Raw genomic sequence first — 18,070 nt, forward strand, 5'->3', positions numbered from 1 at the left:
CACACACACACACACACACACACACACACACACACACACACACACACACACACACACTCACACACGTTGGGTTTACATGTTTTATGGGGACATTCCATTGGTGTAATGGTTTTAATACTGTACAAACCGTACTTTCTATCGCCCTACACCTACCCTACACCTAAACCTAGCCCTCACAGGAGATTGTGCACACTTTTACTTCATCAAAAAAACTCATTGTGCATGATTTATAAGCCTGTTTCCTCATGGGGACCTGAGAAATGTCCCCACAAGGTCAAAATCTACTGGTATTCCTATCCTTGTGAGGACATTTGGTCCCCATAACGTGATGAATACCAGGTACACACACACACGTGTGTGTGTGTGTGTGTGTGTGTGTGTGTGTGTGTGTGTGTATATATATATATATATATATATATTATCATGCAATCATGCAAATGACACCCAATCAAGCATTGAAAAAAATCACAACAGTCCTTTTTTCTTTCTTTATTCATTTTGTCTCAATAGATTTTACACTATTTTTCTGGAACCAAAAACATTTGACTATATGACATAAAATAGCACATAATATATATGCACAAATAAAACATTTAAAATGGTTACATGAAAACTAATATTATCCAAAGAGGGCTTGGTTTATAATTTTCTTCTCTGTGAATATGTGTGTGTCGATGGGCTACTGCATTACTGATGGAAGTCAAGCAGCACAGCGTAAATACCCACAATCCCTTGAGAACGGCGTCTCGTCGCAAACAGGAAAGGGCATCGAAAAGCATCGACGGCGTCAAAACCTTTTGGCCTCTCGGTGACAATGCTCCGAAATAATAATCATCAGAATCATCGTAATAATAAAAAACTCTTACATTAGTTATAGGTATAGTATATTCATATATAAATGGAGGTGAGAAGTAAGTTCAGTAGACCTGTTGACACCCTAGTACATATTAATAGCTCTGAAACACAAAAGCTTAAACAATGGACTAAAGGTAAGGCAAAGTGTTTGGATACGCTGTGTCTGCTCAGTATATCAACTGATTCCAAAGTGCTTTTATCACCATCAGTCAACAACTGTTTTGTCCCACAACTCAGATACTTTCATCACATGTGCAGGTTTTTTCTTCTATAGTGTAGATAGAAACATTCAATATATTTCTTTCTTTTTTTTCTCAGATTCAATTGAAAAGAACTTCTTAATTTGACATAAAATACCATGCAAGAGATGCGTACTGAATATTTAGTTCTCTGGTTTAACTAAAGCAATAAAACATCCGTCGTTGATTCGTGTTGCCATACCATATTCATTGTGCATCGGTTTTTGAAATGAACATCCTACGGTTACGTAAAATCAAAGTGCAATCGTTAAACTCGTTTAAGTTGTTGAACAAACCAGGACAACTTTTATAAATAATAATAATATATATATATATATATATATATATATTAAAAAAAAGTACTTGAGAACCTTTGTCAATCTAAAACGGGGAAGGGGCACTAGAGTCATTTCTTAAGTTACGTCACGCTATTGTAACTGTGAGTATTTACTACTATCTTAAACGTTACACCGATAAAGAGGCCGTTAAATGCTACCGAAAAATCTCCTGGTAATATAATCTCGACATAAAATAGGAAATGTTCCAATATCTGCTTTACAATCTAATGTTTTACAGTGCTCTAGGAAATGAAAGAAACAAACGAAAGAAGGAAAAAAAAATCAACTTAACAATTACGTCATTTACAAAAATACCAAAATTTAGTATTCGCAACTTTTTAGGTTGCCACAGCAACAACTTAATATTATTATTATTATTATTATGAAATAACTATCATACTACGGAGATTTTTTTTGTAACTTTTTTTTCATTTTAGCTTTTTTTTTTGGTAAAACATTACCTATACAATAAACATTTGTACATAACACAAGCAATTCTATAGCCTCGCTCGCGCTACGGCGCGACGTCCCGCACGAGAGATCTAGAAGCGGCTCCTGATTGGCCGAGGACGGCCGCGCGTAGCTTAAGCCTCGGCTTAATAAATTACATTCATTTATTTTTAAAATAGGTTACACCATTGTTCTGTGTTCTAGTATTTAACAAAACCAAATAAAGATGAACAGAATGACAATAAAATATATTCAAATCACTTTCCACGTCAAAAATTACATTAAAACTGTAACTTTTGCGACAACAGCGAAAAAAACCCTAAAGGAAAACAAAAAAGGACATGAATTTAAAAACAAAAACAAAAAAATGCTAAGACCAGTGCCATATTCCTGCGAAACCAAACGTCTCTTTGTGGATTGTCTGTGTTCGTTGAGCACCATGAAAATACATGATGGTTCTGATTGGATCGGTAACACGCTCGCACAGGGAGGAAAACAAGGCCGTGTGCACTACTTCAGGTAAAACGCCATCCAAATTAAAACTAAACGATGCTGCTAGATGATTTGTTATGGTTAGAAAATGACAGACGTGTTTGTTAAAGGAACAGTTCACCCAAAAATAAAAATCACCCTTAGGCCATCAAAGATGCAGATGAGTTTGTTTCGTCATCAGATTTAGAGAAATGTAGCATTACGTCACTTGCTCACCAATGGATGTGAATGGGTGCCGTCAGAACGAGTCTAAACAGCTGATAAAAACATCACAATAATCCACACCACTCCAGCCCATCAGTTAACATTTTGTGAAACCAAAACTGTGTATTTATAAGAAACAAATCCATCATTAGGACATTTTTAACTTAAAACCGAGTCCATAATCTAGAATAACGCTTTCTACAGTGAAAAAACTAAATCAAAATTTAGTACTTGCTTTTAAACTGTTATTCACTTATAAACAATGCTTGATCTGTGCAGATTTTTCTTCTGATGCAGACCAGACCACTATTTTTTTAACTGGAGAAAGCGTTATTATGGATTATGGACTTGGTTTTAAATTAAAATCGTCTTGATGGATTCGTTTCTTTCAAACTTCAAGTTTTTTGTTTTCTCAAAATGTTAAAAGATGGACTGAACTGGAGTGGATTACTTGTGGATTATTGTGATGTTTTTATCAGCTGTTTGGACTCTCATTCTGACGGCACCCATTCACTGCAGAGGATCCGTTGGTGAGCAAATAATTCAAGGCTACTTTTCTCTTGGATTAATTATTAGTGAAAAAGCCCATCTCCTTGGACTGTCTTTGCTTATAAACGCTGCTTGATCTGTGCAGATTTCTCTCCTGATTCAGACCAGACAACCTTTTCACTGGAGGAAACTTATTATGGATTATTGACTCGAATTTTGTTTAAAACATCTTAATGACACCTTTTTTTATTCCAAACTTCCATCTTTTTGCTTCTCAAAATGTTAACTGATGGACTGGTGTGGATTACTTGTAATGTTTTTATCAGCTGTTTGAACTCCCATTCTGACGGCACCCATTCACTGCAGAGGAGCAAATGATGCAATGCTAAATTTTTCCAAACTCATTTACATCTTAAATTAATTATAAGTGAAAAAGTCCATCTCCAGTTCATCATAAACTTATTTGTTTTGCTTATAAATGCTGCTTGATCCGTGCAAATTTCTCTTCTGATGCAGACTTTTTTTTTTATAAACTGGAGGAAGTGTTGTTATGGATTACGAACTCATATTTTAGCCGAAAGCAACAGTTTGATGTTAAAACATCTTAATGACAGATTTGTTTCTTCCAAAGTTCCAGCTTTTTGCCCCTCAAGATGTTAACTAATGGACTGGAGTGGTGTGGATTACTTGTTGATTATTGTGATGTTTTTATCAGCTGTTTAGACTCTCATTCTGACGGCACCCATTCACTACAGAGAATGCAATGCTTCTTTTCTCTCAACTCATTTACATCTTGAATCAATTATTAGTGAAAAAGTCTATCTCCAGTTCATCATAAATTTATTTGTTTTGCTCATAAACGCTGCTTGATCTGTGCAGATTTCCCTCCTGGTGTGGACCAGACCACTTTTTTTTAACTAGAGGAAGCGTTATTATGGATTACAGACTGATATTTTAGCCGGAAGCAACAGTTTGATGTTAAAAACATCTTAATGACATCTTAATTTTCTTTTTGCTTCTCGAAATATTAAATGATGAAAAGATTACTTGTGGATTATTGTGATGTTTTTTTATCTGCTGTTTGAAATGTCCTTCTGACGGCACCCATTCACATCCATTAAATGATGCTGCATTTCTTCAAACCTGTTGAAGAAACAAACTCATCTACATCTCGTATTAGTACATTTTCAGCGAACTTTCATTTTCAGGTGCACTATTCCTTTAACAGACAGTCCTCAGACAACAGAACTGGTTAAGAACACACCGCAATGACAATCGTTTACCAAAACCCAAAACGTCACGCGTGTTACAGACATTGAGCTCGAAGTTCCTTACAAAGCTCCTTACAATTCCAATGTCAACTACTGTACTCCAAGAAAGCATCAAAGCTAACATCGTACGGCAAAACAAACATTCCACCTAAGCCGCCTCGCTCCGATTTCTAGCAACATCGATACGGTGCAATGAAACAGACCATGATGTGCATGAAATGCATTTAACTTCTTCAAAGTTTTTTTCGTCACTTGTCCGGCCCAAATCATTTCGGGAGCTTCGCTTTGAATGTTTTTATAACCCCCAACCCCACATAAAGTCATCTTCTCAAGATGCTTGCTGTGTAAAATAGATTTTTTAGGCACTTCTACTGTTTATATCAAATAAAACAGGATTATCGGCGAGAGCGCGGCGCTCTCCGTTCACAACGCGTCAGAGATCGTCTACTGCAACGTTTCCCCCTCGTCCTCGTCGTTTCCGCTCGATGGGCACCGTGTGAGTGGGACTAGAACAGGCCCCGGACAATTTGGAGAAGAAGTCCGTCTCGTGTGTGAGTGTGAACGAGTTTGTTTACAGCAGCTCTCCAGTTTAATGTAAGCCCTTGGCACGGGATAGAAGCCAGAGTCGACTCCCTGATGGCCAGTGTTTCCACGGGACACATCGAAATCATTCAGTGTCCATTTAAAAACAAAAAAGGAAGGAGTAAAACACAGTCCTTTAGCAGAGACGCAGACAGAAACGTTGTGGCACGGCACGCGCTTTGCCACAGTCGCACTTCCGACGCTTCGTGTCCTTGTAAACCTTTCTTTGGCCAGTGGGGACGAAGAGTCGGGAATAATATAGTCTCAAATCGTTTCCACGAAGGGAGGCGCCGTTTGACCAGTAGACAATCTTCTTTGTGTCCGCCGTCTGACATTCGGTGTATTAAAACAAGAAACAAAATCCCTCTTTCCCCTATCTCCAGGGTGCATGGGGATGTTTAAGACATACTCTGCAGGAGACGTCCTCCCGTTTCAAGACAATCAAGCACTTATTAAGCACTATTTTTCTGACAGTGCAAACCGAGTGTGTGTTTTTGCCACTCATTGTGCATTTGTATCCAAAACAACCGTGGGAGAAAAATACACATTATCTGACGGGTGACCGATCGTTCGGATGAAATCTCACCTATGCCTCTATGAAACGTGCTGTACATTAACATATATATATATATTTATATATATTCATATATATTTTCTAGTCTCGATTTTTAATATCTTTTGAGTTTGAAACCTTTTCACTTTTCCGAGCATAACAGGTATACGGTGTGTTGTTTAAGTGTTTCGTGTGTTACGCGTTTTAGCATGCAGGTTGCTGTAGTTCTAAAGGGGAGGAGGGCAGGTCGTATTTACACGGGGATCTTTTTGGGTTTCTCAGAGCAGCTTCCTGACACCCCGTCGTTCCTCTTCGGTGGTTTACTTCAAGATGATCTGCGCAAACACAGGAGAAAAGAGACAAAACGGCAGCTGAGTGTTAGTTAAGGCTTGTCAGACATCACAATCGCTCTTAAGTACTCTGATCGGATAGCTATGTGCCGTCTGCATGGTGTAACGCTGTGTTTGTGTGCATGTAGACGGCATGAGCGAGGGATGTGCATGCGAATTACTGAGCGGATGCATGTTAATGTAGTAGTTATGAACTCTCGTTTGTACTGTAGGGACTCGAAAGCTTCCTAGAAATCGCGTTTAGTCTTCTCAGGTGCGGAAAGCAGCGAATGCAAAGGAAGCATATGAAAAAATACTTCACAAATTAATATACGCTCTTTTTAATAGGTCACCAAGGCTGCAATAATTTGATCAAAAATACAGAAAAATAAAAAAAATATTATTAGAATTTAAAATGACTGTTTGTATGTGACTATATGTTCAAATGTAATTTATTCCTGTGATCAAAGCTTTTAAAAGCTACAAAAAACATTTGTAGAGATTTATATTTGTGTGGAAATTGTGACGGATTTTATTTTTCGGGATTCTTTAATGTATAGAAAGTTCAAAAGAACAGCATTTATTTGAAATAGAAATCTTTTGTAACATTATAAAGTAACAATATAAAAAACACAGACTTTAAACCTAAAATATAATTTTTCCTAAAATGTCAACTTTTGGCATGCCAAACAATGCATTCAATGCACTTAATTATAAAAGCATTTATTTGAAATAGAAAGCTTTTGTAACATTATAAATGTCTTTACTGTCACTTTTTATCAATTGAATGCATCCTTGCAGAAAAAAAAATTAATTTTTTAAAAAAAATATAAAGTCTGACTCTAAACTTTTGCATATAACTTATATATTATTTTAATATACTTTTATTTTAAAACTCTAATAAAAGTATTTAAAAACATGTAGAAATATTAAATACTGTCTCTGAACTTTAACATATATAATTATTATATTTTAATATAATTTTGGCAAACGAAACAATGCATTCAATGCACTATTATAACAGCATTTATTTGAAACAGAAACCTTTTGTAACATTGTAAATGTCCTTACTCTCACTTTTGATCAATTGAATGCATCCTTGCAGAAAAAAAAGTATTTTGAAAAATGTAAAAATATAGTCTAAACTAAAAAGTTTAAGTCTAAACTTTTGCATATATAACTTATATAAATTTTATTTTAAAACTCCAACTTTTGGCAAGCCAAACAATGCATTTAATGCACTTTATTACAGCATTTACTTTAAAGAGAAATCTTTTGCAACATTATGTCTTTACTGTCACTTTGACCAATTTAATGCTTCCTTTCAGAATAAAAGTATTTTTTTTAAATATAAAAACATTACATATATAATTAACATATTATTTCAATATAATTTTTCTTAAAACGTCAACTTTTGGCAAGCTAAACAATCCATTCAATGCACTATTATAAAAGCATTTATTTGAAACAGAAATCTTTTGCAACATTATAAATGTCTTTACTGTCAATTTAATGCGATAAATAAAATTATTTAAAAAAATTAATTATTAAAAAATGTAAAATTTTGGCAAGCTAAACAATGCATTCAATGTACTTTATTCAAACAGCATTTATTTAAAATAGAAAGCTTTTGCAACATTATAAATGCATTTACTGTCACTTTAGATTAATTTAATGCGTCCTTGCTGAATAAAAATTTTTTTTAAAGTAAAAACATTACATATATAATGCATATATTATTTTAATATAATTTTTCTTAAAAAGTCAACTTTTGGCAGGCCAATCAATTCGTTCAATGCACTTTATTACAGCATTTATTTTAAAATATTTTGCAACATAAATGTCTTTGCTCTCACTTTTGATCAATTTAATGCATCCTTGCTAAATAAAAGCATTTTGTAAAAATGTGAATATATATAAAAATTTTGCACATATAATTTATATATTATTTTAATATCGTTTTATGTTGAAACATCAACTTTCGGCAGGCCAATCAATGCATACAATGCACTTTATTATGCATAGTAGCATACTAGTATGCTATTCATATTGAATTTCCTTTTTAAACATTTCTGTTTTGTTTCATGTGGTTTCATAACAGCATTTATTAGAAGTGGGAATCGGGTCACAGTACAATATTCTGGTCTTTTTTGTGTGTAGATGCATTATTATTTTCCCCGACTGACGTCCATCTGCATTCAGCATCAGGTTTTCATTCTTCTGCATGCATGTTGTAGTAAACCCATCCAATAGCATCATAAACATCATTCATAAACAAGATTGTTTTATGATATCTGCTGTGGTTTCCAGCTGGCGCTCGTATAGCTAATCTTTTTGCCTGGATCCAAAAGGTCTTGAAACGCATTACTGAAGTAGCCCAAGCCAAACAGTAGAAGCGCAGCGATCAGGAAGCAGTGTGGCACCCAAGCGTCACACCCTACTTTAGTCACCAAACGTGGAAAGTTACTATGAAACACCGTCAGCGTTGTGAGCAGAGCACTGAGGCGAGGCAACAATGTGGAAGCTTGATAGCTGGCTGCACCACGGCATGATGGGAAAGCAAGGCCAGAGAGGGTTTACATGCAGGTTACACAGAGCCCGATGAGACCATGGTGATGGAAAGAAAAAAGCCACTCGTGTCGTGGTGGATCGTGATGTTGTATGTGATTCTAAATCAGCTTCAGCTTATATAAATGTTAATTATATATCATTTATTTTAGACTACTGCATTTAAAGACCCCATGAAGTATTCGGCAAGCACATAAAACTGCTATTAAACAACAAATAAATAAAAAGTTGGGCAACAAATAAATAATTAAATAAAATGTTATTTTATTCTTTTTATTAATATATACATTTAATTAAATATTATAATTATCAATTATAATTTATATAGATATTCAATCGTAAATATATTATTTTTTAATTCATTTATTATATTAATTTATATATAATATTCAATAAAATTATATTTATATACTAAAATTATTTACTATAATTAATACAATTATATATATACACACACACACACACACACACACACACACACACACACACACACATATATATATTTCAATTGTAAATATATACCTATATTAAAAATGTAAATACAATTTTTAAAAATAAATTTATAATACAAATTTTAAATATCTTTAAATATATATATATATATATATATATATATATATATATATAATTACAATTTATATAATCATAAATACATATATAAAATGTAAATACACATTAAAAAATGCATTATTTACATTTATATTTTTAATTATAAAAGTAATAATTTGTAGATATATTTAGTGCAATTTATTAAAAAAATTTATAAATGTAAATATCTTAAATTATATATTTTTATATATACATATATATTCAGATTTAGTGTAACTTATTAAAAAATGTAATAGATGTAAATTATATATTTTATATACATTTCAAATATTAATTTATAATAATTTTAAAACTAAATGTTGTCATTTATATAATGATAAATCAATGTATAAAATCTAAATACACATTTAAATAAATTAAAATTATTATTTTATTATTTTAAATGTAATAATTTGCAAATATATTTAGTGTAATATCTTCAATTATATATATAGAACTAATTTAAATAATATTTATATATTAGTTAATTATTAAGTAATTTATATAATAATACATAAAAACACAATTATCACTATATTAAATCTGCAAACAAGTATAAAAAAATAATAAATACATTATATAAATAACATGTAATACTACAGAGCTTTTAGTTTTAAAAGCACAAACCAGATAATTGTTCATCTTTTACATTAATTTGTTAATGAATATTACTTACATTTATTGTATTTTTATAGAATAACATATGCAAATATATTATTTTCGGATTAATTATTAATTTTCATAATGCAATTACGCACTGTATAAATAACATAAATGCATAATTTTATAAAGCTTGAAATTTTAAATGTGCATATCTATCAAAAGCTAGGTTTTTAAATATTTAAAAATGTTATAAACACATTTTTATTATTTTGAAAGTTTCATCACATTATGTCAATATACATAATAATATACTCAAACAGAGTGATAATAAATATTAACGTACATCATATTTTATTATTATCATGTTTCATCAAAGCAAAAAAAAAAAAGAACTGCAAAAACTAAAACTCATGGGGTATTTAAAACGCTTGTTATTTTACAGCTGTGGTTATTTTAAATCATTATATTATTTCAAACATCAAGTAATAGCAGAAAGGCGGACATGAGACGCAAGTAAATAAAGTCTTCATATAATTTGACAGTGGTTTAAAGAATTAAATTTAAATGCGCTTTCAGACCTAAATCTTTCTAAATCCTCAATCACTCCTCTTTGTGTCCAGAAGGGGGCGCTGTTGCTCCACATCTGACGTACCCACATCTCAACCCGTGAACTCTTCACACCCAGCGGGGAGGCGCACAGGCCAGGGACGTCCCATCGCTTCAGAAAGCAAAAGCCTCCGAGTGCCAGCGAGCACTGACTGTGTCAGTTCAGTAGTTTATAACGCGACCTGCGTTCATCTGCTGCAAGCTAAAGTCGTCACCTCAAAGCTGCAGCAGTCAAGCGTTTGTTAGAGCGTAACGCAGTCGCCCGCGGCCCGTCTCTCTCTCTCTCTGCATAATTAAAGTCATGTGTGAGATTAGCACCAGCAGCGATGACTCAGCGGCCGCTGCTGCTTCTGTCTGTCTGGGTCTGAGGCTGACGCAAACAAACACCAGAGAAAAGGCCTCTGTGTTCGGCCTTCAGCCCTCAGAACCTGCATAATGTCACGCCTAAGAACAAACATCATGAGGCTCAAGTCATTTGGAATCATCTGCTAAACGCATGATATGAATATTAATTTTTGCATTTTAAAAAAAGTCATGCAATGCATGTTTCAAGCTGACGTGAAATTTAAGTTGGCTATATTTATTTTATTAATTTCTGGAAATTGATATTTCTGTCTGAGCCACCTGTCACTAAGATGCGTTTCACCATCAAATCATATCTTTTTGAATTTTTGTTTTTTAAATTTCTTCTCGGAAATCCTGTTTGACTCAAAATAATTAAATAATTAGAGTTTTAAATAATTTGAAATAAAGCAAACAATAAATAATAGAATGTAAAATACGAATATAATAATAATAATAATAAACAAATAAATAATATTTTAAAATAATATTACTAGAGTTTTCAAATTTCTCTGGGGTTTTGGCAGTTACAGTATTTTAAATTCATTAATAATAATAATCATCATCATCATCATCATCATCATTTAAACATACTGTTATTTTAAATGAGTAAATAATTCAAATAAATGTCACAGCATTATTAGTATTAACAGATTTTAAAGTGTTATTAAGTAAAATATTTATATAACCATTACTATTGATAATGTTACTATTAAATGTGAAATTTTGACATACATTTTTGTGATTTAGAAATTCACTGTATGTTTTAATTAACAATAATAAAAATAAAATGAGTTAATTTAAAAAAAATATTATTGAAGAATTTAATAGCAGTGGTTAAACAGTAAATAATGTATTATTATTATAATTATTATTATTAGTAGTATTAATTTGAAATGCATTAAACTGCAGAAATGCAAAAGAATTTAATTTTACTCAATTATTAAACATTATAAAAAAATAATAAATAAAGTGTTATAATTATTTTAGTGTTCATATTTATAGAATTTATATAATATTTAGGAATTTAATAACAGTGATAAACAGTAAATAACCTATTATAATAATTTAAAATTCTGTTATTATTATTATTGTTATTCATTTAAAATTCTAATAATGCAAACTAATTTAAAATGCCACTCAGTTATTAAATATTATTAAAATAATAATAATAATAATAATAATAATAATAATAATGAATTTTATAATTAAGTGTATACTTTTATTTAAAATATATTATTTATATAATATTTAAGAATTTAATGTGTTAAACAGAAAATAATCTATTATACATAATTTAACAATTTAAAATGCCACTCAATGATTAAATATTATTTAAAAAAAATCTAATAATAATAAATAATAGTTTTATCATTGTTTTAGAATTTATATTTATATAATTTTCAGTGTTAAAGAGTATTATTACATCATAATTTAAAATACTGTCGTTATTATTATTATTTATTACTATTAATTTAAAATGCTTTAAAATGAAAATAACACAAAATAATTTAAAATGACAATCAATTATTAAATATTATAAAAATAATAATAACAATAATAATATAATAATAATGCGTTTTATAGTGGCTTTAGAATTTATATTTATATAATATTTAAAAATTTAATAAGTGTTAAAGTAAAGAATCTGTTATTATATAATTTAAAATGTTGTTGTTGTTATTATTAGTAGTATAAAAATTAAAATGTCACTCAATTATTAAATATTATTAAAATAATAAGGAATTTTATAATATTTAGACTTTATATTTATATAAATTTAATATTTAAGAATGTAATAACTGTTAAACAGTAAATAATCTATTAATATATAATAATTTAAAATGCTGTTGTTATTATTATGCTAAATAATTAAAACCGTCACTCAAATATTAACCATTATTAAAATAACAATAAGAGTTTTATAATTGTTTTAGAATTTATATTTATATATTTAAGAATTTTATTACAGTATTAAACAGTAAAGAATCTATTATTATATGTGACCCTGGACCACAAAACTTAAGTCGCTGGGGTATATTTGTAGCAATAGCTAAAAATACATAGTATGGGTCAAAATTATTGATTTTTCTTTTATGCCAAAAATCATTAGGGAATTCAGTAAAGATCATGTTCCAAAAAGATTTTTTGTAAAATTCCTACTATAAATATATCAAAATGTAATTTTTGATTACTAATATGCATTGTTAAGAACTTAATTTGGAGAATTTAAAGGTGATTTTCTCAGTATTTAGATTTTTTTGCACCCTTAGATTCCAGATTTTCAAATACATGTATCTCGGCCAAATATTGTCCTATCCTAACAAACCATACATCAATAGAAAGCTTAATTGGTGAGCTTTCATATGATGTATATATCTCAGTTTTGTAAAATTTAACCTTATGACTGGTTTTGTGGTCCAGGGTCACATATAATAATTTAAAATGTTGCTGTTATTGTTATTATTAATTTAAAATGCTTTAAAATGCACAAAATAATTGTAAATGCCTCTCAATTATTAAATATTATTAAATAATAATAATGAAAATAAATACATAAAATTAGTTTTATAATTGTTTTAGAATCTATATTTATAGAATTTAAATTTATATAATATTTAATATTTAATAACAAGGTTAGATAAGATCATTTTAAATGCTGTTATTTAATTATTAAGCATTATTAAAATAATAATAATAATAATTATTGAGTTGAATAATCAGTGAATTCCAAAAGCACATAAAAATACATGTGAAAATTTCACACAAAAAGAGCACTCTAGCATTAGGCAGGTAAAAACGGCCTGCAGCTACATCTTTTCCCGGTGCTGTACCTCGCTCTCCAACCAGGTGGCGCTAAAGAGTGCGGAACCGTCTGGCAGGAGCCCCTCAGGAAACAGGTTCGGTTTCACGTGACAAGACTACAAATAACCCTGGACGTCCCAGTTCCTGAGTGCCGAGCAAATTCAGGCCTGTCAAGAAACAACAGGAAAAGCCGCTCGCTGACAGGAAGGCTCCATTTAAGAGGGACGGAAGTGGGAAAGCCCTTAAAGGCTCCTTACGTGACCCTCCGACAAACAGTACCGGAGAACGGGATCAGCCCGAACACATCACACCCTAAAAACACGTCCAATTCCATCCTACAGACTCACCTTGCGCCTGCTTTCCCGAAGGCCGAGGCGGACGCAGAGTGAATGGAAATCAGAGTAGGTGTTTCTATTTTTAGCCGGTGAGTGTGTGTGTGTGTGTGTGTGTGTGTGTGTGTGCAGATGAGGAAGGATCTCTTGACATTAAAACAAAGCAAGGACATGCAGAACAAAACGAGAAAATAATGCAACACAACACAACTACTATTTGCCAATGTGCGAGCTCTGAATAAGCACGGGCGCTGACTTTTTTGCCGGGAGATTGTGCGATCGCCATGGCGACAGCGGAATGAATTTGTAGCAAAGTGCTTATTCAGAGCTCAGGGATTTATGAAAGAAAGCTTTTAAAAGGAGCAAACCTGATTGGCTGGTGCTGTTGTTGCGTAGGGGACACTTGTGGCAGGAGTTGTTGCTGCAGAGACAGTAGCAGGCGTAGCACTGTACATCATGGGTACTTTTTCAGGAAGGGAACCATGGAAGCAATGAACAGGTAGGTGGAGCATTATGGAAACCGTGGCAACAGGTGTTTGGTTGGTTGGTAGGTAGGTAGGGTTTTTGTAGTTTTGTAGTTTTTTTGGTTTGGTCGTTTAGCAATGGTGTTTATTACAGAGCAGCGAGCCATCGTTAGGTTAAACCAGCAGATGGCATGCAATCACGATGCAAAGCGAGAGAAGCATGGGAAACAAAACAATAAAAAAAAAAAACAAAGAGGAGAAAGGCTGATTATAATCACCTCAAGGAAATTTTGAACACCATAATCAGTTGTACCCAGAGAAGTCTGGCATGAGCGGTTTAGTGCGGCTGATAGATTCGGCTTTTGATCCTGACGTCTACTGCAAACTACACAGAATGGCCGTTTGTGTGCTCGTTTATCATCCAGTTGGATATTTCTCTAGGAAACTGATCAAATTTCCCAATCAACTGTACACAAGACAACACAATGTGCCTATTATTCACAGCCCGTTTGCTTGGATCTGGTGTTTTCAGACAAATAAACGATAATAATAATAATAATCACTGTAAAAAGTTGAAAATAATATATATGAATTATATATAAAAATGTCAACTTTAAAACACCACTGTAAAATGTAAAAAATTATGGATATATAAACAAACTTGAATATTGATAATAATAAAGTAATAAAATCCACTGTAAATAATTTAGAATGAATAATATATAAAATACATAAAAATATAAAAGCCTTTTAAAACACTAATAATAACAATAATCATAATAAAAACTTAATTTGAAAACTAAAAATTGGAATTAAATAATAATAAATACTGTAAAAAGGTAACAGTTATATGAATTTATGAATGATATACAAATATATAAAATGTGAACTTTAAACAAACTTTAAAATGAATAATAATAAAATCCATTGTAAATTATTTGTAATTTAAACTATTTATAATTATAATTTATAACGATAAATATAGAATACAGAAAAATGTAAAGAATTACACTTTAAAACACTAAAATAAAAATTATTTCAATTTGAAATATAATATAAAAAGTAAATATATATATGATTTTATGAATTATATATACATATTTCAAATATATAAAATGTAAACTTTAAACAAACTTTAACATTAAAAAAGGTGAATTATTTATAATGAATAACAAAACACATTAAAAATATAAAGAATTACACTTAAAAACACTTTAATAATAATAATAATAATAATAACAAAAGTCATATTTAAAAAAATAATAATAAAAAAATAAACTGAATAATATATGTAAAGTATGTAAAATACTTTGAATTTCTATAATAATAATAATAATAGTCATAATAAAAACTGAATTTGAAAAAGCAAAATTGGAATTAATAATAATAATAATAATAATAATAATAGCCACACTGAATAATTTTTTTTTTAAATAATAAAAAAATAAACTGAATAATATGAATATGTAAAATGTATTGAATTTATATTATTATAATAATAATAGCCACTGTTTGAATTTGAATTTGAAACTATTTAAATAAACTGAATGTCAATACATAAAACATATAGAATTCCAATAATCATAGTCATAATTAAAACTGAATTAGAAAATTAAACATTGGAATTTGAAATAATTTAAAATAAACTGAATAATATAAATATGTTAAATACATTGAATTTATATTATTATAATAATAATAGGCACTGTTTAAAAATTGGAATTTGAAACAATTTAAATAATTTGAATGCGAATATATAAAAAAATATAGAATTCCAATAATAATATTAATCATAATAAAAACTAAATTAGAAAATTTAAATTTAAAAATTGGAATTTGAAATAATTTAAAATAAACTGAATAATATGTGGTGTAACATCCATAGAATTTCTATTATTATTATAATAATAATAATAATAGACACTGTTTAAAAAATGGTATTTGAAATAATTTGATTTAATAATAATTTCAATAATTAACTGACTGTGAACATATAAAATATATAGAATTCCAATAATAATAATAATAATAATAATAATAATAATAGTGTTAAAACATTAAAACTGAAACAGCCTAAAATAAACTGAATAACATGAAAATGTAAAATATATAGATTTACTATAAATAATAATAATAATAAAAAAAGCCAGTTTAAAAAAATCGTAATTTGAAATAAAACAAATTGAAATATATAGAATATATACAGAATTGTTAATAATAATTATAAGACGAAGAATATTAAATATGCATTTAAAAATACTGTAAATTGCAAAACCCCAGAACGAGAAATGTGAATATTTCAAACAAACAGAGCGCTCTTGCAGGTGAACAGAAGCCGAACAAAGTAGAAAACATGCAGTTTACTGATCAGATTCCATCAACAGTTGCTAATTTGGTCATTTGTGGGACGTGAGAGTCTCTCGAGCTTCAAATCACCTGTAAGAGCGACTGGATCTCTACGTGAGGTGGGGAAAACAGACACAGACAGACAAGACAGACAGACAGACAGGAAGAGGAGGAACCTACCAATGCTGCTAGCAGGAGCCATGCACAGAACTGACCCTGTGACCATGCAGTGAAGAGTGGAGAGAGGTTAATAGGGAAGAAAAACATATTAGACACAGAGCCAGAGATTCAGTATTCAGCATGCCATACAAATCCAATTAAGCTTGTCATTACAGATCGCTCGCTCCACCGTGTCGTCATTCCGGTTAAAAACGCCAGTATTCCAGGAAGATAAACTGGATCAATATTCGCAAAAGGGCCGCAATGAGAGAACGGGAGCTTAGGGTTGTGAAATTAGAGCGCAGGGAAACAGTGTAGGAGAAGAGGAAGAGGGCAACAGGGCTAAAAAACAGCCATAAACGCGCACGCACACACACACACACACACACACACACACACACACACACACACACACACACACACACACACACACACACACACACACACACAAGAGAGAGTCATGCGGTGAGCCAACAGCCACTCCTACGGTTAAAATAGACATAGCGCTGTTACAAAAGCCCCGGAGCTGGAGAAGAGGGAGGAACGGGGGCACAAGAGGACGGCTAAAAGGAAATACAACCACCATGTGGGTGTGTGATGACAAAATACACCTACGAGGGATTAGACAGCCGGACTCGCTCCGAGACCCTACGTATAAAGAGAGCTTTTTCTGTGTTTATTGTTATAAAAATACTGCAGCAGGTACGCCTACAGGTACAGAGTCAGAGTAGGTGGAATATATGTGGCTATTGTTTACTGGGATTAACGTACATGCTGCATATTAAGACAAATCATTGATGATAATCGATGTTTTCAAATTTTGATTACATGCAATAATCTATATATATATTAAAGAAGTTTTTTAAAGAAATTATATATTATATTTAGTTTGGCAGAAATTTAAATGATTTATATATATATTTTTTATATTTTAATTAATTTTGAATAAATATGATATAAAACAAAATATAAATATTAAAATGTTACTGCAATTTTGTCGGCCAGGCAAGTCCAAAAAAGACTTTAAAAAACGACTAATTCTACATTTGCAAATAAACAATGTTTTAAATTTGGTAGTGATAGACACTTATTTATATTTTAATTTATTTTAAACGACCGCAGTGTTATTTTGGAAATGGGATACTATTACAGCTTTTATTATTATTTTGGTAACACTTTACAATAAGGTTCATTAGTTAACATTAGTTAACCACATTAGTTAACATGAACTAATAATGAACTGCACTTATACAGCATTTATTAATCTTTGTTAATGTTAATTTCAACATTTACTAATACATCATTAAAATCTTGTTAACATTAGTTAATGCAGTGTGAACTAACATGAACAAACAATGAACAACTGTATTTCCGTTAACTAACGTTAATGAAGATTAGTAAATACAGTAACTAATGTATTGCTCATGGTTAGTTCATGTCAGTTAATACATTAAC

The 18,070-nt window shown here is 30.7% G+C and overlaps 1 protein-coding gene across 8 annotated transcripts in view; it reads right to left on the reverse strand.

Moving 5' to 3' along the window:
* Window positions 1-474: 474 nt before the first annotated feature.
* The window catches only part of mbnl2 (muscleblind-like splicing regulator 2), a 95,202-nt gene continuing 77,606 nt past the window's right edge, over window positions 475-18,070 (reverse strand). For 4 of the 8 annotated variants that reach the window (XM_073842055.1, XM_073842051.1, XM_073842053.1 and 1 more), the window contains 3 exons: window positions 16,637-16,672; window positions 14,015-14,109; window positions 475-5,808 (listed from right to left, as the gene is read on the reverse strand). In XM_073842055.1, coding sequence (XP_073698156.1) covers window positions 5,794-5,808; window positions 14,015-14,109; window positions 16,637-16,672 — 146 coding nt within the window. In that variant the 3' untranslated portion in view covers window positions 475-5,793. The remainder of the gene's footprint in view (window positions 5,809-14,014; window positions 14,110-16,636; window positions 16,673-18,070) is intronic. The other 4 variants (XM_073842059.1, XM_073842056.1, XM_073842057.1 and 1 more) reach the window with 2 other exon arrangements.

This window comes from Garra rufa, chromosome 6 (genome assembly GCF_049309525.1).
Source record: "Garra rufa chromosome 6, GarRuf1.0, whole genome shotgun sequence".
NCBI lineage: Eukaryota > Metazoa > Chordata > Actinopteri > Cypriniformes > Cyprinidae > Garra > Garra rufa.